General features: G+C 39.2%; 1 protein-coding gene across 8 annotated transcripts in view; it reads left to right on the plus strand.

The window, feature by feature from the left end:
- LOC124723161 (neuropathy target esterase sws) overlaps window positions 1-27,804 on the plus strand; it is a 201,895-nt gene that overhangs the window by 12,828 nt on the left and 161,263 nt on the right. For all 8 annotated transcript variants that reach the window (XR_007006522.1, XR_007006521.1, XM_047248357.1 and 5 more), the window contains exons 4-7: window positions 3,279-3,398; window positions 3,495-3,592; window positions 3,821-3,915; window positions 14,339-14,484. Coding sequence is in view for 6 of the 8 variants with exons in the window: in XM_047248357.1 (XP_047104313.1) it covers window positions 3,279-3,398; window positions 3,495-3,592; window positions 3,821-3,915; window positions 14,339-14,484 (459 nt within the window). In the remaining 2 variants the exon portion in view is untranslated. The remainder of the gene's footprint in view (window positions 1-3,278; window positions 3,399-3,494; window positions 3,593-3,820; window positions 3,916-14,338; window positions 14,485-27,804) is intronic.

Genomic DNA, 27,804 nt, shown 5'->3' on the forward strand with positions numbered 1-27,804 from the left:
CTGTTGAGGCAGTGGAGGAATGAGGGTAACATGCTTTGGCCCTGTGTCCAGATTATGAAGATATCATCAGGGAGCTGAACCAGACAAGGAGTTTGACATTTTGGGTGGCGAGGAAGGTTTTTATCTAGATGGCCTATAAACAGATTAGTATAGGAGGGCACGATACAAGTGCTGTTCCCAGGCATATTCTATTGTATCAGAGGCAGACACACCTTGGAAGTAATCACATTTTGTATAGTCTCTGTTGTAACTTCTGTCGGTGTGACCACAAAATAACTGTCAATCCTAATGGATGAGGCCACTGTCAAATTGTGGCCAAGAGCAGAGTAGACCAGTGGCAGGAAACTGCTGAAGGCCTTATGCTAGATTTGAATGGCTGCTTCATACCCATGCCATCTGTTTCTTACCTCCCAATACCAACTGCTAGATGGACACCAGCTAGATGGAATTGCCTTGCATCACATCCTCCAATATCTTCATCCTTCCCGCTTCTATCTCCGCTACCCCAGTCCCACACCCATTGCTACCCCTATCCCCATGACCCCCACTTCACTCATGCTGCTCTCACATCATCCACTCTGCAGTCTTCCTCATCCTCTGTTAATGTTCTTTATGTACCTATTGATGATTCAGTGCCATGCCTCAAAAAACTTTACATGTTGCAGACTACAAACCTTCCATCAGAAATTAAAGCACAAGGTATAATACTGACAAAGCTTCTGGAGGTTTTTATACATTGGCCTGGACATCTATAGCTAACCAGTGCCCCTAAATGTTAATCTAAATGCAGTAGCTATACATATATTAATATTCAATAAACTAACTGATCTATATTAACCTGTACCTCCCACCAGATGAAGAGTTCTTACACCTCTATGTATCCAGTCTAATAGATCAGCTCCTCCCACCCTTCGTATCATTAGGAAAGTTCCATCTATGATCTACTGTAGGACAGCACACATAATTCGTGTAGAGGCAGGCAGCATCATCAAGCAACTAATTGTGAACATGAATGCCCTTATTCAAATGGGAAACCTGCCAATGGGATGGTCATCATTACCCAATCATTCTCTCCCTCCCCAACTTTCAATTACTGCATGAATTGGCTATCCTTGAGCTCTAAAATGACTTTCAGCATTGACAACAATTGCCAGAATTAAAGGTATAAAAATGTGATATGCTGCAGAAGAGCACGCTCTCTCATCCAACCACCTGAAACTAACCCTCTTGAGGTCTGAAAACTTGCGACTGCCATTAGGGGATCCCTTGGCCACATCTACATTTGTACTCCACAAGCCACCATATGGTTAATGGCAGAAGGTACCTTTGACCACTGCCAGTTATTTCCTTCCCTTTTCTACATGCAGATTGAGTGAGGGAATAGCAACTATCTATACTAGTACATATGAGCCCTGATATCTCATATCTTGTCTTTGATGTCCTTAATCAAAATTTAGAGTGGCAGCAGTAGAATTGCTCTGCAGTCAGCCTCAAACTCTGGTTCTCTGTAAAACTGAATTGAGGTTCCATCTTGAGCTGGCAACTTATTTATTTTCAATTTTTTTTGTTTGCTTCTTTGTGTCATTGATGCCTATTTAATGTCCTCCATACAGGAGTCTGTGTGGCTGTGAAATGATGGTACATTTTTATGATCATCCAGCACGAATGCTTTCTTAGATGCAAAATTTAAAACTTCATCTTTCTTTTTTGTACCTTCTATTACCACATCAGACCAGTTGGTGAGAAGCTGAATAGAAACCTTCAATCTACATAGCAGTTTTACATAGAACCAGAATTTTCTCTAGTTCTCAGCAAGATGTTTTGCTAATGTGTGATAGTGGAAGTTGTTGTATGCTTTGTGCATCAGTATTTTTATAGATGCATGAATGTCTACTAAATTTTGCCTGTCCCTCATAGTTACTAACAGCAGAACTCCTGTCACACGAGTTGTATGTTTCTTGTGAGAAATTGGTCTCAACCATGAAAGCTCTAGTTCTACATCACGGAGAAGTGCTGCATGAACCCGTGGGACCTCCAGTTGCGTACTTCACGTACCCCAGATGTGTCTACCAATTCCTCTCCTTTGTTACATTATGTTCCCGTAAACATACGGCAACTGTTACCTTTTTCTGTAGATCTTTTCAGGTTGGTATGGTGGAGCTTTTAGCTGTATTTTGTTAGTATGATACTGGGTAAATGAGTGTGTCATTGTAAGTGCCAGACTATTAATCCAAATATCTGGGGTTTGATCTCTAGTCAGTTCAAGGATTTTTGTCACTTACCACTTTTTTCAGCTCTGATAATGATTTATTAATTAGAAAAATGCCAGGTTACGCTGTGTTTTGGAGTCCACATTAAACTATATCTCCCCCTATAATTAGCTGGGTCATTTGTTTCCGAGGTTAAAGGAAGACAACAGCATAGCACCTCCAATAGGACTGTGCCTAATAAAGTACTGTGTTGCTCTAAACAACTTTTGGGTTGTTGAAAACATGACTTTTGTACCAGATAAACATTCAGCTATCTTTCATTTAAGATACTCATATCTGCAAATATCTTAAACAAGACAAGTAAGTGAAAATTCATTCAGTAGTGATAATCACCAATATCTTCAATGCTCAAGGCTAAAACATCATGACCAATGTACTTGACCATTTGACATTAATATGAAGTGGGCGTTGGGTGGCCTTTAAGGTTGGGCTTCTTGCTACAGATTTTGAAATTTTGGATCCAGTTGACCCACTCTGATGCGTCCACTCCCCCTCCTCCTGAACAATATCAGTCCCACCTGCATAATACCATAGATGCTCCGAGTGCTCTCATCTACTGCCTATCCTTCCAGTGGCATCAATTCATATCAGCAACCAGACCTCCATCTAAATGAGAAGCTACCAATTCCTACCTACTACACCATTATTAGAGGCTATTGAAAACTGTTTGTTCTTATTTTAAACACGTGTGTCAACTTTTTTGTGCACTACAGTTTTCCTGGAAATTAAGATTGGTTATGAAATCTTCCAACATCCTTCTATAATTCAGATTCAGAAATGGTTAGTGAATCCTAAAGAATTTGATGGGTGAGGCTGTACAAGTCATACATAATTCCCAGATGTCAGTGTCAGATAACTACACAGATTTTATCGATTAGATACTTTTATTTTGAACCTTGTATCCTAGTGCTTGAAAATACTACTTATTATAAACTGGAATGGCATATTCTTCTACTGTAGCTGTGTGTAAATGACAAATAAAATAAACATATTGTAAATGTGTTCCAGGTGAAATCTGTAGCCTCATCACAAGATATGAAAGGCCAGAGGCGCAAAATAGCAATATCAAAATTTGCCAAGCAGATACTTTTGCAAATGAGCAAGGATTCAACACCCACACAACTTAAGGTTAGCAGTTATGTAGGCTTACCAGTAAATTTAGTCCCAGCATTGAGATGTCTCTGCAATAGTTGCCTGATATATGTATTTTTCATTTTTCAAAAGGTGTTAGAACCTCCTGCTGAATATTTGGAAGAGGATGTTACAAGCAAAACAGACAAAGGAGTCCCCCCTGATGTTGTATATATGTTGCAGAGTATAAGGTGAGAATACAGTACATATTAAGGCACTAAACAAGCAATTTGCATGTTTTGTATCGCTATGGAAAGAAATCATGGGAAGAAATCATAGGAAAAGTGATGATCATGCAATTAATACAGAAGAATAAGACTTAGGAAAGTGTAATTAGTATGATCTCATTTTTCATTGATTCATTTTGTAGCAAAACATTGAGTATTAGTAGTATTGGTTTTCCATTTTTTCTTTTGCAGAGTCTTTGGACATTTTGAAAAGCCTGTGTTTTTGAAACTGTGCAGACGGACAGAGATAATTAATGTTCCTGCTGGATCCTTTCTTTTCAAGATTGGTAGGTACATAACTGGCATCTGATAACTTCACCTTCATAAATGTTGCTGAAATTAATTTTATGGTGTCTTTTAATCTGTAGGGAGTTGTATACTTACATGTAGTAGTTAAGCTTCCACTTTAATTCCCTATAGTACTCTCATTAGGTAAAAGAAAGGTACTCTTCTGGCCATTAAAATTGCAACACCATGGAGACAGTTGGCAACAAACATAAAATTGGCATGAATTACACTATATACATGGATATGCAAATTATTAGAATTTCACTGTAACCATATAAATTACCTAAGAGTAATGCCACCTACAGTCTGTATGTAAGAAATAATTACTAAGCGGGTATCTCCTACATAAATCACCTTTCAGTGTTGTTTGCTTGTGAGGTGATGGTGTAGTGCAGCTTGTAAGAAGGAAAAATACCTACCAGCATGTGTGGAAATTCTACTATAGCAGCATAGTGACCTATTGAGATTGCAGTTTATCATTCCGTGATATTTCTGCTCACTTTGGGTGGGATCCTGTGACTGTCATGCAGATGTGGAATCAATGTGTTCAGGAGGACCATACTCAATCTCACGTGGGATCTCTGTAGCTCTGCATGACAGTGCAGCCGTGTCACCTACCTTGAGTTAGGAAATGACCTTGTTTGCAGTAAGAATGGTATCCACTTGTGCAGTGGAATAGTGTTTGGACCGTCACTGACTCTCAGCATGGTGACCATTGTTTGGGGGGGGGGGGGTGTTTCCTTGATGGAGCACCTGAGAGATATGCACCAAATGTGGTGTACCCACTAGTGGCACAACATTGTCTTTTTGGTTAACTCCTGGTTGTGTGTGCTACACCTCTCTCTCTCTCTCTCTCTCTCTCTCTCTCTCTCTCTCTCTCTCTCTCTCTGTGTGTGTGTGTGTGTGTGTGTGTGTGTGTGTGTGTGTGTGTGTGTGTGTCCTGAGAGCCTCGTACATACGTACATACAAGGCTCTCAGGAGAATGAAAATTATCAGGTTGCATTCCTTATCCTCATATGGGGCAAGTACCTAACATGATGGTATGGGGTGCTATTGGAAACAAATGATCACGTTCGCACAATCTGGCAGCAGGTGTTACATTTATTTTTGACCTATGCATGAAGTCTCCTTGATGATGTCTTCCAACAAGATAATGCATGACTCAATGTTGCCCTGCTGTCTTTACTACCTACCTCAATTCAGTGGGTGTAAACATCTGATTATGCATTGCTGAGAGACTGACATGGAACCAATTGCTATACACTATGATTAATGAACTCTGGCACAGAGCAAAAGCAGTGAGGAACGACATCTACGCTCAGTTTGACTGTAGCCAGATGGTTGACACACATTGTTGCTGCCAGTGATGGCATTTCTGTGAACTAAATTTGCATCCTGCACCCCCCATCTCACTTGCAAGTTTTATCGTGTATTCTTCCCACTGGACTGTACATGCAAATTAAGTTAAATTTCATTATTTGCTGTCCTTCCTGGTGTTGAAATTTGAATGACAAGCAGTATGTTATGGTTGAGCAATGATTACTTGACATTTACTGTATACTAACAGTTAATAGAAAATTGTATGATCTTAACTTCACTGCTGTTTAAATGTGTGGGATTCATGTATGGGAGGTAGTGGGAACACAGAATTAAATGGTACAAATGATCGGTAGTGTAAAAACTTAAAGATCCGTTGGTTAGGAAGAACTGGAGGAGTATAATTACATCCAGTGAGTTAAAACTGCATTCCAGACTGAGATGTGGATGAGGATCCCCCCCCACCTTCTCCTCTTTCATAGGCAATGTACTACCAATTGCGCACCCTGAGCAAGCTTCATGAGCCAACTCAAATGTGCCAACTTACCTGTGGCTGTCCTCATATCCTACTAATTCCATACTGTCTCCCATATATTGGTTAACAACATTGATACATAGAAGAATAATTTCTGTGACAAGGACAAAACACGTACTACTTGGAAGATAATTCTTCTCTCAATCCAGATCTAATTTCAGAAATTCTGTATAGGCCTCAGTTTTTGTGTAATAATGGTTTTGTGCTAAGCACATGCCAGCTTATGCATTAAATGTTTCTGACAAATGACACGTAATTACAACAAGAGTTCCAAATTTTAAATAGCAAAGAAATTGTCAGCATACCAAGGAATCAAATAAATGTGCAATAAGCGTAAAAAATAGCAATGAAACATACCTAAAAATATTTCCTTCTTGTTTTCTTGTGATATTCAGCCTCAGAAACATCTCTCTGTCAGGTCCAGGACAATATTTAGCCTCTTATTTGGCTTTGACAACAATTTTCAGTGTGAGAAATGGCTGGTGTAACCATTTGGCATGGTTGTTATCAAAGACACCAAGGTTATCTCTGAAGAAATTGAAGTGATAAACAAAGAAATGTAGTTTATGTGATAGGCTACATTCCATATGGTGGTAGGATCTTGGTATTTTATGTATAATGTTACACTAATTCTTTGCCCTTTGGCTGTTGGGAAAGATCTTGCAGACACTTGTGAAAGAAGAGCCGTATTTTTTTTTTTTCAATATCAATCAACAAATCAAGATGATGATCATCAGCAATTACTTCTCCCATTTGTGGTCCTACAAATACTCCTTTTATCTTTGCTTGATTGATCTTTGAGACCTAAGATGTCGCTTTTTGTTTGTGGCACTCACAAAGTTTTTGACAAACGCAAGTTATTAATATGCAGAAGTGGTAGCTAGGCATTCTGGGGCTCAACAGGAGGAGTGTTTGTGACATTCTTCTGTCAAGCTGTAGTTCATCTCACCTGTACCTCATTTTTTCCTGTTATAAATAGAGAGCAGCTGTGATTTGTGTACCTGATGAAGTACTTGTGAGTAACATTTTGAAGTTCTCATATGTCTCTTTTGGGTGAAGTGAACATTCAGAATGGGAGATAATTTATTCCATTTGTGGAGAAGTACTGTGTTCAGATTAACTTTGCTACAATCTATGAACAGGCTTCACTAATTTACACTGAGATCATTGCCAAGATTCTCTGTAAATGATTCAAATACCATTACAAAAAATTCATGACACCTTTATTCAGAAAAGAGAATATGTCGGTCATGAGATACTTATTTTCCTATTGCATTAAAGAATATTCCATCTTTGAAACCTGGAAACTAAAAATGCAGGCTATTGCTTTGTCAAATTTAAATCATGAATGGGATCATAAGTGTGGCTAATTTCTTTCATAGGAGGTTTGAAATGTAGGGTTGGCATGCATATCTCTTCCTCTGAGTTCACTGTATTTGTCATCATATGAGGTGTAGCTATAAAATAATGGCACTATTCCTGTAAAACATTATATTTCAAATACATAAATATTTAGTTATTGTCACCTTTAATATACTCCCCTCCTCTATCACTACAGCACTCCATGTGAATTTTCCTTTGATGGAAGCAGTGCTGGAGGTCTTCCTCTGTGAGCTCCTTGATGACACATGTCACTTCTTTCTTTTTTTCCACTGCTTCAGCAGACTGAAAACTTGTTCCTTCTAATGCAGATTTGACCTTGGGGAATAAATAAGTCACATGGTACTAGGTCAGGTGAATAAGGCGGATGGTCTAACACTTGGTTGCTGTGTCTTGGTGCAGAACCCATGACTTGTTCTTCCACAGTTTGCATCATTTTTTCGTATTTTTTCATGGACTTGAGCAGTAACTTCAAGGTAGTAATGTTGATTAATAGTTTGATCTTCCATAAACAATGTCATGAATATTGTGGGGGAGGGGGGGGGGGAGGGACAGTAAAAAATTCAAGCTTTTTTTGCTCTTGGTGAAGTTGGGCACTTAGTTTCTGGATCATAATTGAAGAGCCAGGATTAGTTACATGTTATCACTCTTTTCAAGACATTAGGATCATTTTCGATGATATTCAATGTGTCAGTACAAACATTTTCACAAGTTTCTTTTTGTTTGTTTTTGAGAATTCTGAGCATCAATTTTACACACGCTTCTCTCAAGTTGGTAACATAAAATTTGCCTTATGCATTCTTCAGAAATTCCTCCAGTATCAGAAATTGGTCGAATACTCAACTGGTGGACAGATTGAATAAGATTATCTTTTTTTTTTTCATCCTATATAATAATCAATGTCTTCTCGGCCATCTTGGAAACACTTGAACCACTCAGAAACTGGCATGTGATAAACAGCCTTCACCATACGCTTCTTTTAGTTTGCTCTATTATTACACTTACATTTTTCTGACAAAACAAAATGACAGCTCTTACACAAATGAATGCCATGGCCACACTGATTTGTCTACAGATGCTAGAGATGCTGCATTTGACTGAGAAAGCTTCATGCTTGACAGCTATCAGTTGTTTGTGTTTGGGCATGTGTACTTAGTCTGTCACAACATGTCTTGTTATTTTATAGCCACACCTCATATCATCTTCACTCACTGTTACAGTAGCAGATGGCACTGATACTGGCAATTCTCCACTGTGAAATATCTGTTGTAGTAGTATATCATGATACTGCACAGTTTCCTTGACTTTCAGTGTGGGTTATGGCATTTTTGTGAGACAGAAATAAGAGTCTTGTGCACCACGGTTGTTTCAGCCAAATATTGGGTGTAGCAAAGGGTGATGTGATACTTTTAATGCAGTGCTTTTAATTGGGCTGTCAGGAGTGTATCACATGTCAAACAGTATTTGTATGGGAGGGGCAGGGATATTTCAGTCATAGTCATCCTCACAATTAACATAGTGATCATAGCACTTCTTTACCAGGTAATTAAGCTTTTGTGATTTTGGAGTCACCTCTCCTCACATACAACAAAAAGCATTTGTACAATTCACACCTTTAAGAAAAATTTCTTCTAAATTACTTCAGAAGATGAGCCTCCATGAATGTAGAAAACAATCAGTCGCATCTAACAATTGTCTGAACCAAATGCTGATATACAAGAAACATAACACAATGTGATTGTGTGTGTTTGAGCGTGACTCAACAGTGTTGCCAAACATGTCACTAAAGGTGGATTTGTAAACTGAAGGTTATATATGCGAAGTCCTTTTACGTAATTAGACTGTTTTTCAGCAATTACATCTGCAGAATAATAAAATGAGCCACAGCAAGAGAGACAAACTATAGAATTTTCAAGAAATTCAATAGATAGAAACCAGTATGTCACAGGAACAGTTAGCTCAATGGACAAAACCCAGTTTCAGTTTTGAACACACCATGCACAATGTAGCTGAGTGCACTATTCACATTGTTGATGAGAAGACTCCCTCTGACCAGTTGTTGTTGTTGTTGTTGTTGTTGTTCTCAAGTTTTTCCATCCTTTTTAAATAATTTGTGTCAGTATTTTACAACTATGATCTATTGAGCTTTCCGCCTCTATAGCTGAGTGGTCAGCACGGCAGAATGCCATGTGAAGAGGCCCGGGTTCAGTTCCTTGCTGCGTAAGAGATTTTTCTCTGCTCGAGGACTGGGTGTTGTGTTGTCTTCATCATCATATCGTCCTCATCAACGTGCAAGTCACCTGAGTGGTGTCAACTGAGAAGACTTGCACCAGGCTCCTGGTCTACCCAACAGGAGGCCCTAGCCACACGACATTTCATTTCATTTCATCCATTAAACTGATGGTTCAGTAATATTCACACACCTGTCAGCACCTACATTCTTTGAAGTAGGAATCATGACAATTTTTGTGAAGTGTGATGGTATTTCACCTTGCACATAAGATGGAATAGTTTCATCATGGCTGGCTCCCCCAAGATCTCAGTAATTCTAAGGTAATGTCGTCTGCTATAGTCAATTTGTTTTGGCTTAGGTCTTTCAGAGCTGGCACAGTCTTCTTGTAGTATCGTATCTCCCATCTGATTCTTATTGATGTCTTCTCTTTCTATAGTTTTTGCACACAATTTGAATAAATACAGTGTGTTGAATAGCCAATATCAAAATATACGTACCCTGCTATGCGCAAAAAACATGAGCTATGAGCTGCCAAATATAGACTATAACTGCACATAAAGACAGAAAGCCTCATGCAGAATAGTCCAAACATGGCTGAATATTGTAGATGAATGAGCAAGTGCATTCAGTAACATTTAAATTATGGAAATAAACTACATTACGCACCCGTGGTACCTGAAATGCAGTAGACATGAAGGTTAATAAGTAACCCATAGCCTTTCACAATGAGCACCTCAAATGAAGACAAGCTAAATACAGATCTCTTTGGAACATTCTTCTAAACCACTCTTGAAACAGTATTCGGAAGGTGTTGGGAATGATCGTGGATGTTTGTTGGTTTAACCACATTTGAAGAAAGCAAATCAGATCAATTGTTTGAATCGAGATGCCAGAGTGTGGAAGTTCACGAAAAATTGATTGTGAAGAAAATGTATTCTTTGCCATGCTTTAACGGTGGATGGAAGGACTATTGTATCTGTGATAAACCATACTGTACTTTTGAATCGACAAAAAAAGAAAACATTCTCTGGTTGTACCAGTCCAGTACTTTTTACATGGATCAGCTGCTTGTGAAATTCGTCACTGGAACTCTCTCATTGTATAGGGCATCATCTTTATTTGTTGCCCAAGAATCAATCAAAAGAAGAATTTGATCTTTCCTATACAACCTGTTTCAGGAGCACCTTCAAATCCCTTTTTTATGTTTGTAATTGCTAGTATATGCTTTCGTGTTGGTTAATCGAGTGTCGTGATTGCCAGAAATTTCCTACTGGGTTCCAACACAAGAACATCGAAGGGTGACATCCATCACAATAAAATGTGTGAATCAAATATGAATGGGTGATTGGTGCCACTGAACTGACAGCACTGTAAACTATCTTGCATTCAGTAACATTTAAATTATAACATTTAAATTATGGAAATAAACTACATTACGCACCCATGGTACCTGAAATGTTGTAGACATGAAGGTTAATAAGTAACCCATAGCCTTTCACAATGAGCACCTCAAATGAAGACAAGCTGAATACAGCCTGTATTCGTCATGGCATACTATCCACAAGTTCATCAAGGCACTGTTGGCTCAGATTGTCCCACTCCACAACGGCGATTCCGCGTAGATCCCTCGGAGTGAGTGGTGGGTCACATTGTCCATAAACAGCCCTTTTCTTTCTATTCCACGCATGTTTGATAGGGTTCATGTCTGAAAAACATGCTGACCACTCTAGTCGAGTGATGTCATTATCCTGAAGGAAGTCATTCACAAGCATTCTATCAGTATGTAACTATTTACCGTAACTTGAATGATATGCTTTAATTATCTGCTCTTGTATAAAATTTTACTCTTGAATGGGTCACCTTGCTTCCATAACAAACTCATCAGTTTCTTTTCTATAAAGCATCACCAACAAATCTGCTTCCAACTTTATACATGCGAGAACAATTCCCCCCTTTGAACCACTGCAGCCATGTTTTGGAAACTTTTAATGTTAAGGTGTTGTTTGGATCAGTTTGTACTTTAAAAGACGTCTCCCAGATTTGTAGCATTTGGTCGAATATACACACATCAAAAAAACTTTTGCATCACCTCGGTTCTGAGAGTTCTGGAACCTGTACAGAAAATTGGAATAGAGATCAACATAAACATCATTGACATCTTGGGTTGTCAGGTGTTCTGCTGGATATCGGCGTCATGCTTGCACGATATTTCGGTAACGTAGCTTGTAACCTTCATCAGATGATGCTGATATCCATCAGAACACCTGGCAATCCAAGATGTCATTAGATCGCTGGGAAAGCCTGAAGAGTTATAAACATCATTTCCTCCCTTTTTATTGATCATGAAAACCACACATTGCATGTTGTACCACCATACAGCGAGACCTTCAGAGATGGTAGTCCAGATTGCTGTACACACCGGTACCTCTAATACCCAGTAGTACATTCTCTTGCATTGATGCATGCCTGTATTCATCATGGCATACTATCCACAAGTTCATCAAGGCACTGTTGGCCCAGATTGTCCCACTCCACAACGGTGATTCCGCGTAGATCCCTCGGAGTGGTTTGTGGGTCACATTGTCCATAAACAGCCCTTTTCATTCTATTCCAGGCATGTTTGATAGGGTTCATGTCTGAAAAACATGCTGACCACTCTAGTCGAGTGATGTCATTATCCTGAAGGAAGTCATTCACAAGATGTGCATAATGGGGTCACAAATTGTCATCAATGAAGACAAATGCCTCGCCAATATGCTGCTGATATTGTTGCACTATCAGTCGGAGGACGGCGTTCACGTATCGTACAGCCATTATGGCGCCTTCCATGACCACCAGTGGTGTACGTTGGCCCCCACATAACGTCGCCCCAAAACAGCATGGAACCTCCACCTTGCTGCACTCTCTGGACAGTGTGTCTAAGGCGTTCACCCTGACCAGGTTGCCTCCAAACATGTCTCCAACGATTGTCTGGTTGATGGCATATGCGACACTCATCGGTGAAGAGAACATGATGGCAGCCCTGAGCAGTCAATTTGGCATGTTGTTGGGCCCATCTGTACCATGCTGCATGGAGTCATGGTTACAAATGCATGTTGGGAGTGAAGTTGCACATTATGCAGCCTATTTCGCACAGTTTGAGTCGTAACACGGCGTCCTGTGTCTGCACGAAATGCATTATTCAACATGGTGGTGTTGATGTCAGGGTTCCTCCGAGCCATAATTCATAGGTAGCGGTCATCCACTGCAATAGCATGCCTTGGGCAGCCTGAGAAAGGCAAGTCATCAACAATTCATGTCTCTCTTTATCCCCTCCATGTCCGAACAACATCGCTTTGTTTCACTCTGAGACACCTGGACACTTCCCTTGTTGAGAGCTCTTCCTGGCACAAAATAACAATGCGTACGTGATTGAACTGCGGTATTAACCATCTAGGCATGGTTGAACTACAGACAACATGAGCCGTGTACCTCTGTGCTGGTGGAATGACTGGAACTGATTGGCTGTCAGACCCCCCTCCGTCTAATTGGCACTGCTCATGCATGGTTGTTTACAGCTTTGGGCGGGTTTAGTGACATCTCTGAACAGTCAAAGGAACTGTGTCTGTGATACAATATTCACAGTCAATGTCTTATCTTCAGGAGTTCTGGGGTGATGCAAAACTTTTTCTGATGTGTGTATTTCCATGTTGTTCTCAGATTGCAGTCAATTGATCATGTACCTCATTATTTATTCTCTCTCGTAGCACCTTCATGTTTCTGTCATGTTATTTGTGTCTCTTCAAAGTCTTACAAAACTGTCTTGCTTTTTGTCTTTTTTGTGCCCTTGCAGTAGTGAATTTGACTTATTGGGCCATGCCTAGGGCCACTCCAGGGCGGCCCCATTGTGGAGGATCATTACATCTTCACTCCTTCATCCAGATTTTATAGGCATCAGCAAAGTAATCTAGAGGAATTTTGTTCTATTCTTCTTTGGTGATGGATGATATGAGGAACCACTGCTGGTGTCACTGCCAAGTAATGGTAGACCACTTTCTGAAGTTGGCTCATTGTCTAGCTGTATTGCTGGATCGTCCCCAAAAACCAGTCTTCATTGGTGCCTTCTTAATTTACCACAAGGGTTCTATACTCTTCAACAACGTCTTCATCAAGTAGCAGTTTTCTGATCTGTTTGAATAGTATGTGAGCTGCCCTAGTTGGCCTTTCCTCTGAAATACCTAAAAAATCAGCTAAATGACCTCAGCTGGTTTCATAGTGTAACAGCCTATGCATACAACACATTGCATTACCCACTGATACATAATTAGCAGACCATTCTGCATCTACTCCTTTCGTTGCACTCCCTTCTCCCCTGCCCCTCCTACCAATTCCAGTGGTCCTTAACATGTTAAATTGCACCAAATATCTTTTCTTGTGTTCTGAAACATAAATCAACTGGTCTCGTTCAAAAGTCGGCAACAACTGTGGGTTAGCGTGGGTTTGCCATCTCAACTGTTTAGTATGTGTACAGGTACTTGCCTCTTCTCCAAAAATTTCTTTTAATTTTCCTATATGTTACAGCTGTCTTTCCAATAGTAATGCATTTTCTACTGCCTTGAGAAGTATAATAGAAGAATTTGGTCTTTTTCAGATGTTGTCATGTTAATGATTGACTGCAGGGAATATTTTGCTATGATTTGAAATGATAGGCAAGCCTTTTAGTTCTAGTGCTACTATAGCAAATTTCATTCTAATGTGGGTTATAAGGTGAATTCACATCAGTCCTGAGAAGTAAGAGAGGAAACAATGCATGAGGTGTGATTGTTACTACAGTATTCGTGCCCCCCCCCACACACACACACACACACACACACACACACACACACACACACACACACACACAAATTCCCACATTCCTTCGCATTTTTTCTGTCTAATATTGTTTATAATCTGCACTTCCATTTCCTATTCTGTCCAGGAAATCCTGATGAAAATGTCTATATTGTTCAGAGTGGAAAATTAGTCGTTTTCACCCAAGAAGGTAATACACCACCAGTGGAGCTAAAAATTGTGAGGCCTGGTGAGACTGTGACATCGTTACTCAGTTTCACAGACGTTTTAACAGTAAGTGTGTTTCTTATCTGGTGTATGAAATAATATTATTTAAAGTCAACACTTCATACATGTTCTGTAGATGAAGTAAATAAAATATTTATCAATATAATTAGTAGAAAAGTACACATAACCAGGAGTAACAATTTTTATATTTGTGCTGTAGAAGTTTAGAGTGTGCAATAAAATTGATTTTATGTGAGAGTAGCTTGGGCCTGTTTTGTATGAACCTGTTGTGGACTGGTTCTGTGTGTTCTGACAGTACTCTGTTTTGATTTCTGTGTTTGCTGTAGTACTTGTCACATGCAGTGTCATAGTACCTACTTCCTATGTTCAGTTAGGAAAATCTTTTGCTTTTTGAACTGATTATGTGCTTTTGAGAATTTAATTATTATGGAAAGAAAAGCCATGTAAGATGATACAGGTATATTTTTAATTAATTTTATGTACACTTGATCTTATGACAGGCTGGTCACCGGCTGAAGTTTTTTATTATTTGGATTAATGTTCAGTAATGTAACCATTGAATTGCAGTTTTGTAAAAACTGCAGGTCATTTTCAAGTACGAAAATAATCGCTGTCTGTTTAAAGTAAAACTGCCCTCAGTCTGAAGGCTGGTTTGAACATCCAAAGTTCTTGGTAGTCATGGTCCTTTTGGATGTGGTATAGTAATATCACTAATCTAGTTTATGACTGATGTAGAACTCTTAATCTGTAGTTTCTTGCTGAAAGCTATGCACAGTTCATAATCCTTGGCAGTGGCCACTTATATTGTAAACCATTCCATAACAAATTCAGTACTCTGATCCCTATACACATTAACCTTCCACAGATCACAGTTCGTAGTAATAAATAGTTCCGAGTGAATCATAGAAACATTTAGTATATTAAGTAATAAGGATAGATACTAGAATTGGCTTTGACACACACTTTGACAAAGAGATACACACTTTGACACAAAATGTTAACTGGACAAATTCTGGTGGCAAACTTTGTTACTGATATGTTGAATAATAGATTGTGGATTGCAAACAAATATTTACCAGCTTTAGTAAGTAGTCTAACTTAGAGATGTTAGCTGGGTGATAGCTATCCATTGATGCTGACTTACTGTCTTGTGGTAGTATGGATAGCCATGTGTAAGTATTATTAGAGAAACTAGTAATTAAATTTTACTTTTATTATTATCCTGCTTTTGCAGCCTCATGGGACCTCTTCAGTCAGTCATTTTCTGGTCATCATCTTCAGTAGATTTTCATTCTGAACTGTCCAGCATCTTTTTTGTCATTCTTCATCTGTAAATACCCTTGTTATTGTTTGTTGATTTTTGTTTCAGTCTTATTTTTATGCTTTTCAGTTTTTTTAATTTCTTGTTTTGTTTTGCAAATTGCCCTCGGTTAATTCTAGCTCTTTCGTATCATCCCTGATTTCCTTCATCCTCCCAGCTTGTTACTTCATGTTCAGAAGTTTGTGTATAATTTTTCTTGATAATTTCATTTCTGGTGTCCTCATAATGTGACCGCAAAAAGAGGTCATCTTTTTTCCCTACAGTATCTGTAATGGGCTAAAGTTTGTTGTACACCACTTCATTTGGCAAGTTTGTTGTACACCACTTCCTTTGGCACTATCCACCATTGTTAATCTTTTTGATTTTTCTTATTTATGCGTGTTCCAGCTATTCTTCTCTCTACTTTTAGGATTCTGTCGATACTGTTTTTCTGGGTGACTGTGAAGAGTTTCACTTTCATGTGTAACTTTTGGTTGAGAAACCATGTTGTAATGTTTAAACCGTGTTAATTTCTGAACTTTTATCATTTTGTTAGTTCTTACTTGCCATGCAAGTTTCTCATACAAGTAGCATGTCAAAATTTCTCCAGGTATTTCAATTGTTTTACTATTTTTATTTTCCTGTTATTTACTGTTATGTGGTTGATTATTACTGGATCTGCTACCATTATCTCGGTCTTTTTGAATGATATCTGGAGTCCTGTTTTTTGTGCTATATTTTGTAGACTTGTTATTTGATTTCTGGCTTCTTGAATGTTATTATCTAGTAACACTAAGTCATCTGCAAATTCCAATCAATTTAAGTTTATTTGACCTTTTCTCGTTCCAGTTCTTATGTTTTTAGGATTTTTCTTGTACCACTCCCTCAAGTACTCGTGAGCAGAGTTGAGAAATAACAATAAACCATCTTCCTATCTTAACACTGTTTTAATTGTAAATGGCTCAGATGTTTCTCCTCTGAACTTTGCTTTAGATTTGATGTCCGTTAGAGTCAAGTTTATAATTTTTATTAATTTGGTGTGGAGACTGAAATTCCTTCACATCTTCACCATATAAGCCCACAAAGGTTATGGCTTGTTGGTTTTGTTTTGTTTTTAGTAATCCATTACCAATTTCAAAGTGATTGTCTGTTGTGGGCAGTTTTTCCAGGGTCTAAAAACATCTTGGTATTGTCTTAGTTCCAGTTCAAGTTGACCTTTACAACAACTGTATAGAATTCTTGGCATGACTATACATGATATCCAATAGAGAAATTCCTCTATAGTTGTATGGATTTGATTTGTCTCCTTTTTGTGTAATGGATGGATTATAGCTGTAATTCAGTGTTTTGGTATTTCTTCTTTGTTCCAAATTTTCACTATGCCTTGGTGTAATGATGCCTCCTCTGGTTCTGCTGCATATTTTCAAAGTCTTGCAATGTTTCATTTTCTCCACTTCCTTTGTAGTTTCTGAGCTCTTTCAAAGCTTTGCAGACTTCATGGTTTATAGATGAGTTTATATGTTCTGATGGTGTTTCAGTAGGGGTATCTGTGTTGATTTGCAGTAGTGTTTATTTGCAGTAGTTCTGGAGGATCTTTGCAATTTACTAACTTTTAATTGATGTTTCTTCTAAAATTTCTTATCTTTTCTACTGCCATGGGCCAGCTTATTATTTTTATCTGTTAACATTAATACTGCAGTGTCATATTTTTGTAGGTGTCTACTAAATAATTGTAGTAATCCTTGAGTTTGTTTTCTCTGTATTTGCTTCTATCATTAGAAATATATCTTTTTGATATTGGCATTTAACCCTTCTTATTATGTATTGGGTTATAGTTCTCTGTCCTGTGAGTTCCAAGTGTGATTATTCTGTTTTATATCTCTAATACCTTAACCATCTGCCACTGTTTTATCACACCCACCATTCCATCATCAGTGTTTTTTCCTTGGATGCACTATGGCTACATGCTCAGCTATTTGTTTCAACTGGGGAACTATTTCCTCTAGATCATCAGTTATTTTTATATTCCTTGTTTGTTCTTCAAATTCATTGTTACTTATCGGTTTTCATTCTATTGAACTAAGTACTGATTTTGTATAACTTTACGCTAGATAATTAGAAAAGTGTTAGTCAGATCTACTGTTTGATTGATATGTGAAGGTTTACCAATTTTCGTGTATATTTCTCAGGTTCATAATTTCCCTAATTCATTCAATTTCTTAATTAGTGGCATATTTGGATAACCAAATGTACTCTCTGGTTCAGAAAATTAGGGCAATAAAAGTATAGCATCAGATCTGGGAACTGAACAAAAATAGTTAAAAACGAAATAGTTAAAAATGAATGTAATTTTTTGTGAGTAAAGAGGTATTAGATCAGAGCATTTTTATGATTACTTGATACTGGAACAATTTCAATTACAGATTTCTCTTAAAGGAAGATGTTTTGTGGAAATTAACTATGCCATGTGAATTAGCACCATCCAAATAACCTAGTGAACTATGAATTTTAATAAAGTACAGACAATATATAAATTTTTGACATATTAAGTAAATGACATATTAAGTAAATGATATACATCTTCTACCAGTCTAATAATACTGAAAAAAAAGACAAATTGGCAGATATTTTGGTATCCAACACTTGTTCTAAGACAAGTGAAACATACTGATTCAAAAGATGCAAACCATTTATCTCCATTACCCATTGTTTATTTAGATTTACTCATTCAACCAGTTTTATTTCACTAGAACAGTTATTTGTTACATGGAGTATTAGTGAACATGGCCTTAGTAAAGAAAGTAGTGAGATCGAATCACATGACACATATACACTCCTGGAAATTGAAATAAGAACACCGTGAATTCATTGTCCCAGGAAGGGGAAACTTTATTGACACATTCCTGGGGTCAGATACATCACATGATCACACTGACAGAACCACAGGCACATACACAGGCAACAGAGCATGCACAATGTCGGCACTAGTACAGTGTATATCCACCTTTCGCAGCAATGCAGGCTGCTATTCTCCCATGGACACGATCGTAGAGATGCTGGATGTAGTCCTGTGGAACGGCTTGCCATGCCATTTCCACCTGGCTCCTCAGTTGGACCAGCGTTCGTGCTGGACGTGCAGACCGCGTGAGACGACGCTTCATCCAGTCCCAAACATGCTCAATGGGGGACAGATCCGGAGATCTTGCTGGCCAGGGTAGTTGACTTACACCTTCTAGAGCACGTTGGGTGGCACGGGATACATGCGGACGTGCATTGTCCTGTTGGAACAGCAAGTTCCCTTGCCGGTCTAGGAATGGTAGAACGATGGGTTCGATGACGGTTTGGATGTACCGTGCACTATTCAGTGTCCCCTCGACGATCACCAGTGGTGTACGGCCAGTGTAGGAGATCGCTCCCCACACCATGATGCCGGGTGTTGGCCCTGTGTGCCTCGGTCGTATGCAGTCCTGATTGTGGCGCTCACCTGCACGGCGCCGAACACGCATACGACCATCATTGGCACCAAGGCAGAAGCGACTCTCATCGCTGAAGACGACACGTCTCCATTCGTCCCTCCATTCACACCTGTCGCGACACCACTGGAGGCGGGCTGCACGATGTTGGGGCGTGAGCGGAAGACGGCCTAACGGTGTGCGGGACCGTAGCCCAGCTTCATGGAGATGGTTGCGAATGGTCCTCGCAACAGTGTCCCTAATTTGCTGGGAAGTGGCGGTGCGGTCCCCTACGGCACTGCGTAGGATCCTACGGTCTTGGCGTGCATCCGTGCGTCGCTGCGGTCCGGTCCCAGGTCGACGAGCACGTGCACCTTCCGCCGACCACTGGCGACAACATCGATGTACTGTGGAGACCTCACGCCCCACGTGTTGAGCAATTCAGCGGTACGTCCACCCGGCCTCCCGCATGCCCACTATACGCCCTCGCTCAAAGTCCGTCAACTGCACATACGGTTCACGTCCACGCTGTCGCGGCATGCTACCAGTGTTAAAGACTGCGATGGAGCTCTGTATGCCACGGCAAACTGGCTGACACTGACGGCGGCGGTGCACAAATGCTGCGCAGCTAGCGCCATTCGACGGCCAACACCGCGGTTCCTGGTGTGTCCGCTGTGCCGTGCGTGTGATCATTGCTTGTACAGCCCTCTCGTAGTGTCCAGAGCAAGTATGGTGGGTCTGACACACCGGTGTCAATGTGTTCTTTTTCCCATTTCCAGGAGTGTAGTATATAGTAATATCTAGTTAAAGGTATAATACACACATAAAATTCTTACACACTGAAAATGCTTCCTTATCGAAGGTGTATTTGGTTTGAATTTCATATCTGTAGGCTTTGGTTTGTGCTAAGCATTTGTCATGTTACACTGAAGTGTCTGGCAGTAGTCAGCCAACACTGCTGCACTCCATTAACCCTGATACCGAGATGTCCTGGTGAAAATATTCACTGTGTTTGTCACTGAGTGAACCAAGATTTTTGGGGAAGAAGTCAAGATGTGAGTTGAGAAGACATTTTGAGGGACATGCTGCCAACCAGCTGTTTGTGCGCACTGATGCACTTCTTTACACCATTTCCATAGTCAGAAGCTTTATGAGTTCCAAGAAAATTAATTACAGTAAAGTAGACTCTGAGGCATGGTGCCATCCACTATTTTTCACGTACACAAATAACGCCCAGAGATTGGAAGAAAAAATAAATTACAGGAAAAAATCCGAGGACTGACTTGGGACTGAATTAGGACCTTTTGATTGATAACCTGCTACTTGCCCAGTTATCTACTGAACTGTTGAGCCACACACTACATGTTTATTAAACTGAGGACATCAAACATTCATTAGCCTTTTCAGTTTTCTATTTGTGCCTCAAATTCACATCATCTTAGAACCTTTACTGTATTATTGAGAATTTATGTATGTCTTTAAAAAATAGAAGCAATGCTCTTCACTATTCTAATCAAGAGTGTTTAGAGTTTGCAGGCTTCTAATTTAAATAGCTATATGTGAGACTCAAAAATTATGTTGTACTCAAACATTTTGTGGAAACATTGCTGGAAGTTAATCTTGCAAAAGCAATGAATTTGCCAAAAGAACCTCCATAATTGTCCTATTCTCATAGAAAAAATTTCAATGATCTACCAAGTGAAAATCTATTGTTTTCTCTGTCTCTGTCTGGATCTCAGTGAAGAAGTGACCACTACTCAAGCTGGAGAGCCTGATGAGCTTGAGGCATTTTCTCGATATGGAGATCCTGCTGTTCAATCACATGTACAGCAATAGTAGATGTGTTGACTGTTGCCAGTGTGGTTTCCAGCCAGTTGTGGGCAACAGACAACTTCTCCATACTAGCCATAGTCCCTAACTGTATCTATTGTTGAAAGAGTAAAGATCCACTTTAACTGTGTTCAGTGAGATTAAAAGTGAGCAACTACCTTGTACACTGATATTACACTAGATATAATTTTTACAGAAGAGCAACTGTTTGAAGCTGAAGTGAAGAAACTTTTCCTGGTACTTCCATCTATGGTGCTTTGATACCTGCCCACAGTACAGATAATATTGCTACGGGTCTTCTGCGCAGGCTGGCCGTAGTCTGACCAGAGGTGATAGAGATGATCCTGTACCTCTGGCATTAGTGCCAAGGGTGTTTGCCTCCTCCCATATAACTACCTTTCTGCAATATTTTCTATGTAGATGTTGCAAATTTTAAAATTTGTAAATAGTTTTAATAAGAAGGACACATTATTAAAAAATATATTACTTAAATTGACTAATTGATTGAAAACATTGCACGCAAATTGTAGCAAAGAAGTTACAAATTATATACATTTTCTAAAGAAGTTGAAAATAAAGGATTATTGTTTATGGCAGTTACTGTACTTTGGTTTTAGTATCATATATAATAAAGAACAGATTTTATTTGCCGTTCATTAGTTATTACTAATGGATAAATTGTTAATTAGAAATTAAACAAAAATGGTGAGAAAGTATACCATTCCAGGAAATGTTGTTTTTATAATTTTACTGTGCTTTTCCTTGTTTTGAACAAAGCAAACTCACTGTCATTGTAGTCAAGATTAGCATCTGTGTTATATTCTGTCAGCTGTCTGCTTTTACCTGTACGTGAGCACGGGTACTTTATTTGCTGAAACTGCTTTCACTAGATCAGGGGGTGGAAAAATGTGCTATTGTGAATATAACTGCCTGTGAATGCCCACACTGCTTGCCTGCAGTTCCACTCTACCTCTCTGTTAACATCACTCGTTTGTTACTGATGTGTGCGTGTGGCAAGATGGGCCCATTTACTTCATGTAATTCATGTTATCAGTGTCAAAGTCACTTTGGCATTCATTGTAGGACAAAATTAGTGATAGGAAAATGGTTGAGAAGGTGTTAAGATTCTCAAAATGAAAAACTGTCCAATCCCTACACTCCAACCCACAGTGGGCAGAAGATAACTTTTTTATTGAAACACGGATTGGCCCCTAAGTGTCTGTTTTGTAATGCCATTTTATCGGCTAAATTCAAGTAGGTGTATGTTATTTCTTGAAAATGTTATTATTTATAAAGCCTTATGTGGTTTTTGCTTTTGATTTTACCTCTTTGTTGTAGTGTATTTACAGGAATAGAACCATGCCATCCACAGTGATGGTGCATTTAGAGGGAGCCATCACATGGCTCTTAAAATAGCCAAAACAGCACTTCCCATCAGCAATGTAGAATTTCTTAAACAATGTTTTGCTACTGCCACAACAGTCTTGTGCCTAACGGCTCTTAAGTTTTTGAAACAGTTCCTTTTTTATGGAGAACAGATTGTAGATGCATCAAAGAAATGGCAAATGACGTGTAAATGCAACTGAAAGATAATAATAAAGATTTATTTCTCTTTGTCATGGATGCTGCTCAGCTTGCTGTTGTTGTGAGAGGTGTTGGCACCGAGTTCAACTTGCTTGAGGAACTCCTCAATTTAATCCAAGTGCCAATTGCTTATGAAACATTAGTGATGCATGTAACCTCTGTTGGGAAAGATTTCTGTTGATGGCAACAGATGGAGCACAGATTGGACAGAAGTCTGGTGTCAGTGCTTTGACACAGAACAAGGTGAAAGCAGTTGCTATCCACCAGTGATACACTGCATCCTACATGGCCTTAATCTCCGGAGTGAAATTTGCACCCTGCAGTGAAATGTGCGCTGATTTGGAACTTCCTGGCAGATTAAAACTGTGTGCTTAACCAAAACTCGAACTCAGGACCTTTCCCTTTCGCGGGCAAGTGCGTCACCAACAGAGCTAATTGAGCACAACTTCACAACCCATTCTCACAGCTTTACTTTGTCCAGTACCTCATCTCCTATATTTTACAGATCACAGAAGCCATCCTGCGAAAATTGCAGGACTAGCACTCCTGAAAAAAAGGATATTGTGGAGATATGGCTTAGCCACAACCTGTAGCATGTTTCCATAATGAAATTTTCACTCTGCAATAGAGCACACACTGATATGAAAGTTCCCCACAGAATAAAACTGTGTGCCAGGTCAAGAATCCAATTCAGGAACTGTTTCCCGAGTTTGAGACTTCATCTGGCACACAGCTTTCATCTGCCAGGATGATTCGTCATGTTAATCCGCTTGAAAAATGTGCCAGAATAAGTGGCATCATGGTCATTGTTGCAAAGTAATTAATAAACTGAGATCATACAATTTGCAATATTGGAGTTTAAATCCTTTCTGGCATTCTGGCAGAGCTGGAGTGTGATAGTAGCAATGTGCCATATTTTTGTGAAGTGTACCAGTTGTCGAGGTGCTATTTTAGATTTTTTTTTTTCCCCAACTTGCGTAAATACACAGCATTATTCATGAACATGAAAGTACTTCTTATAAAGGAGTTTGAATATCTCCAATGTATATTAGATCTTTTATTTCTAACTCACCTTACGAAGCACCTGAATGTCTTGAGTACAACTTCACAAGGTATGCATAAACTAATAGCTGATGTTTTTGACACCGGCTTTGGGGTCTAAAAGAAAATTGCTGTTGTGGATAAAGCAGCTTAATAGGTGAAACTTCCTGGCAGATTAAAACTGTGTGCCCGACCAAGACTCGAACTCGGGACCTTTGCCTTTCGCGGGCAAGTGCTCTACCAACATCCCCCAGGCTGTGGCTAAGCCATTTCTCCGCAATATCCTTTCTTTCAGGAGTGCTAGTTCTGCAAGGTTCGCAGGAGAGCTTCTGTAAAGTTTGGAAGGTAGGAGGCGAGGTACTGGCAGAAGTAAAGCTGTGAGTACCGGGCGTGAGTCGTGCTTTGGTAGCTCTGTTGGTAGAGCACTTGCCCGCGAAAGGCAAAGGTCCCGAGTTCGAGTCTCGGTCGGGCACACAGTTTTAATCTGCCAGGAAGAACAGTAGATCACATCACAAGTGGATGTACAATCAGCGCACACTCCGCTGCAGAGTGAAAATCTCATTCTTAGCTTAATAGGTGTTTAACAATAATAATAGTAATAATAATAATAATAATAATAATAATAAAAGATCAAGCAGACACAGCAAACCCAGCTAAGTATCGCCCCATAACATGCCTACCAACGATATACAAAATATTAACTTCAGTAATTACACAGAAATTAATGACACATACAACACAGAACAAAATTGTAAATGAAGAACAAAAAGGCTGTTGCAAAGGAGCACAAGGATGTAAAGAGCAACTGATAGTAGATGCAGAAGTAACATATCAAGCTAAAACTAAACAAAGGTCGTTACACTACGCATACATTGATTACCAAAAAGCTTTTGATAGTGTACCCCATTCATGGTTACTATAAATATTGGAAATATACAAAGTAGATCCTAAATTGATACAGTTCCTAAACATAGTAATGAAAAATTGGAAAACCACACTTAATATCCAAACAAGTTCAAATAATATCACATCACAGCCAATACAGATTAAGCGTGGAATATACCAAGGAGACTCATTAAGTCCTTTCTGGTTCTGCCTTGCTCTGAACCCACTATCCAACATGCTAAATAATATAAATTATGGATACAATATTACTGGAACATATCAACACAAAATCACACATTTGCTATACATGGATGATCTAAAAGAACTGGCAGCAACGAATCAACAACTCAACCAATTACTAAAGATAACAGAAGTATTCAGCAATGATATAAATATGGCTTTTGGAACAGACAAATGTAAGAAAAATAGCATAGTCAAAGGAAAACACACTAAACAAGAAGATTACATATTGGATAACCACAGCAACTGCATAGAAGCGATGGAAAAAACAGATGCCTATAAATATCTAGGATACAGACAAAAAATAGGAATAGATAATACAAATATTAAAGAAGAACTAAAAGAAAAATATAGACAAAGACTAACAAAAATACTGAAAACAGAATTGACAGCAAGAAACAAGACAAAAGCTATAAATACTTATGCTATACCAATATTGACCTACTCATTTGGAGTAGTGAAATGGAGTAACACAGACCTAGAAGCACTCAGTACACTTACACGATCATAATGCCACGAATATAGAATACATCACATACATTCAGCAACAGAAAGATTCACATTAAGCAGAAAGGAAGGGGGAAGGGGACTTATCCACATAAAAAACCTACATTATGGACAGGTAGACAATTTAAGAAAATTCTTTCTAGAACGAGCAGAAACTAGCAAAATACACAAAGCAATCACTCATATAAATACATCGGCTACACCACTGCAATTTCATAACCACTTCTACATCCCTTTAGATCACATAACATCAACAGATACGAAGAAAGTAAATTGGAAAAAGAAAACACTACATGGCAAGCACCCTTATCATCTAACACAGCCACACATCAATCAAGACGCATCCAACACATGGCTAAGAAAAGGCAATATATAACATTGAGATGGAAGGATTCATGACTGCGATACAGGATCAAACAATAAACATCAGATATTACAGCAAGCATATTATTAAAGATCCCAATACCACAACAGATAAATGCAGACTTTGCAAACAACAAATAGAAACAGTAGATCACATCACAAGTGGATGTACAATACTAGCAAATACAGAATACCCCAGAAGACATGACAATGTAGCAAAAATAATACATCAACAGCTTGCCTTACAACATAAACTTATAAAACAAAACGTTCCCACATAAAGGTACACACCACAAAATGTACTGGAGAATGATGAATACAAATTGTACTGGAACAGAACCATTATAACAGATAAAACAACACCACATAACAAACCTGACATCATACTCACCAATAAAAAGAAGAAATTAACAAAACTAATCAAAATATCCATACCCAATACAACAAATATACAGAAGAAAACAGGAGAAAAAATTGAAAAATACATCCAACTGGCTGAGGAAGTCAAGGACATGTGGCATCAGGATGAAGTTGACATTATAACAATTATACTATCAACTACAGGAGTCATACCACACAATATACACCAGTACATCAACGCAATACAGCTACATCCAAACTTATATACACAACTACAGATATCTGTAATTATTGATACAAGTTCAATTACCCGAAAGTTCCTAAATGCAATGTAACATATACCGTACAGTTAAAAGGAAGTGATGCTTGATCAAGGTCCGCGTCACTTTCCATTTTTGACCAGACATAACGTCTGAGAAAAGAAATAATAATAATAATAATAATAATAATAATAATAATAATAATAATGCACTACTGGCCATTAAAATTGCTACACCAAGAAGAAATGCAGATGATAAATGGGTATTCATTGGACAAATATATTATACTAGAACTGACATGTGAGTACATTTTCACGCAATTTGGGTGCATAGATCCTGAGAAATCAGTACCCAGAACAACCACCTGTGGCCGTAATAACGGCCTTGATACGCCTGGGCATTGAGGCAAACAGAGCTTGGATGGCATGTACAGGTACAGCTGCCCATGCAGCTTCAACACAATACCACAGTTCATCAAGAGTAGTGACTGGCGTATTGTGACGAGCCAGTTGCTTGGCCACCATTGACCAGACATTTTCAATTGGTGAGAGTTCTGGAGAATGTGCTGGCCAGAGCAGCAGTCAAACATTTTCTGTATCCAGAAAGGCCCGTACAGTACCTACAACATGCGGTCGTGCATTATCCTGCTGAAATGTAGGGTTTCGCAGGGATCGAATGAAGGATAGAGCCATGGGTCGTAACACATTTGAAATGTAACGTCCACTGTTCAAAGTGCCGTTAATGCGAACAAGAAGTGACAGAGACGTGTAACCAATGGCATCCCATACCATCATGCCGGTGATACGCCAGTATGGCGATGACGAATACATTCTTCCAATGTGCGTTCACTGCGGTGTCGCCAAGCACGGATGCGACCATCATGATGCTGTAAACAGAACCTGGATTCATCCGAAAAAATGACATTTTTCCATTCGTACATCCAGGTTCGTCGTTGAGTACACCATCGCAGGCGCTCCTGTCTGTGATGCAGCGTCAAGGGTAACCGCAGCCATGGTCTCCGAGATGATAGTCCATGCTGCTGCAAACGTCGTTGAACTGTTCGTGCAGATGGTTGTTGTCTTGCAAACGTCCCCACCTGTTGACTCAGGGATCGAGACGTGGCTGGATGATCCGTTGCAGCCATGTGGATAAGATGCCTGTCATCTTGACTGCTAGTCATACGAGGCCGTTGGAATCCAGCACGGTGTTCCATATTACCCTCCTGAACCCACCAGTTCCATATTCTGCTAACAGGCATTGGATCTTGACCATGAATATCTCCCTTTAGGGCACCAAAGATATCGTAAATTGTATGGAGGGAGATGAGGGCTGTATGGAGGATGCATAAGGACCTCCCAGCAAACTTCTGCAGCTTAGTCGAAATATCGTTGGCAGTGTGTGTGGGCATTATATCCTTTAACAGAATGATGCTGTCCATCAACATTCCTGGGAGTTTGGACTTGATGGCATGCCTCAATTTTTGCAAAGTGTCTATGTACCATGGTGCGGCACTATGTTCCGGAACATCAATGAGCAGTGGGCC

This window comes from Schistocerca piceifrons, chromosome X (assembly GCF_021461385.2).
Source record: "Schistocerca piceifrons isolate TAMUIC-IGC-003096 chromosome X, iqSchPice1.1, whole genome shotgun sequence".
NCBI classification, from domain to species: Eukaryota; Metazoa; Arthropoda; class Insecta; order Orthoptera; family Acrididae; genus Schistocerca; species Schistocerca piceifrons.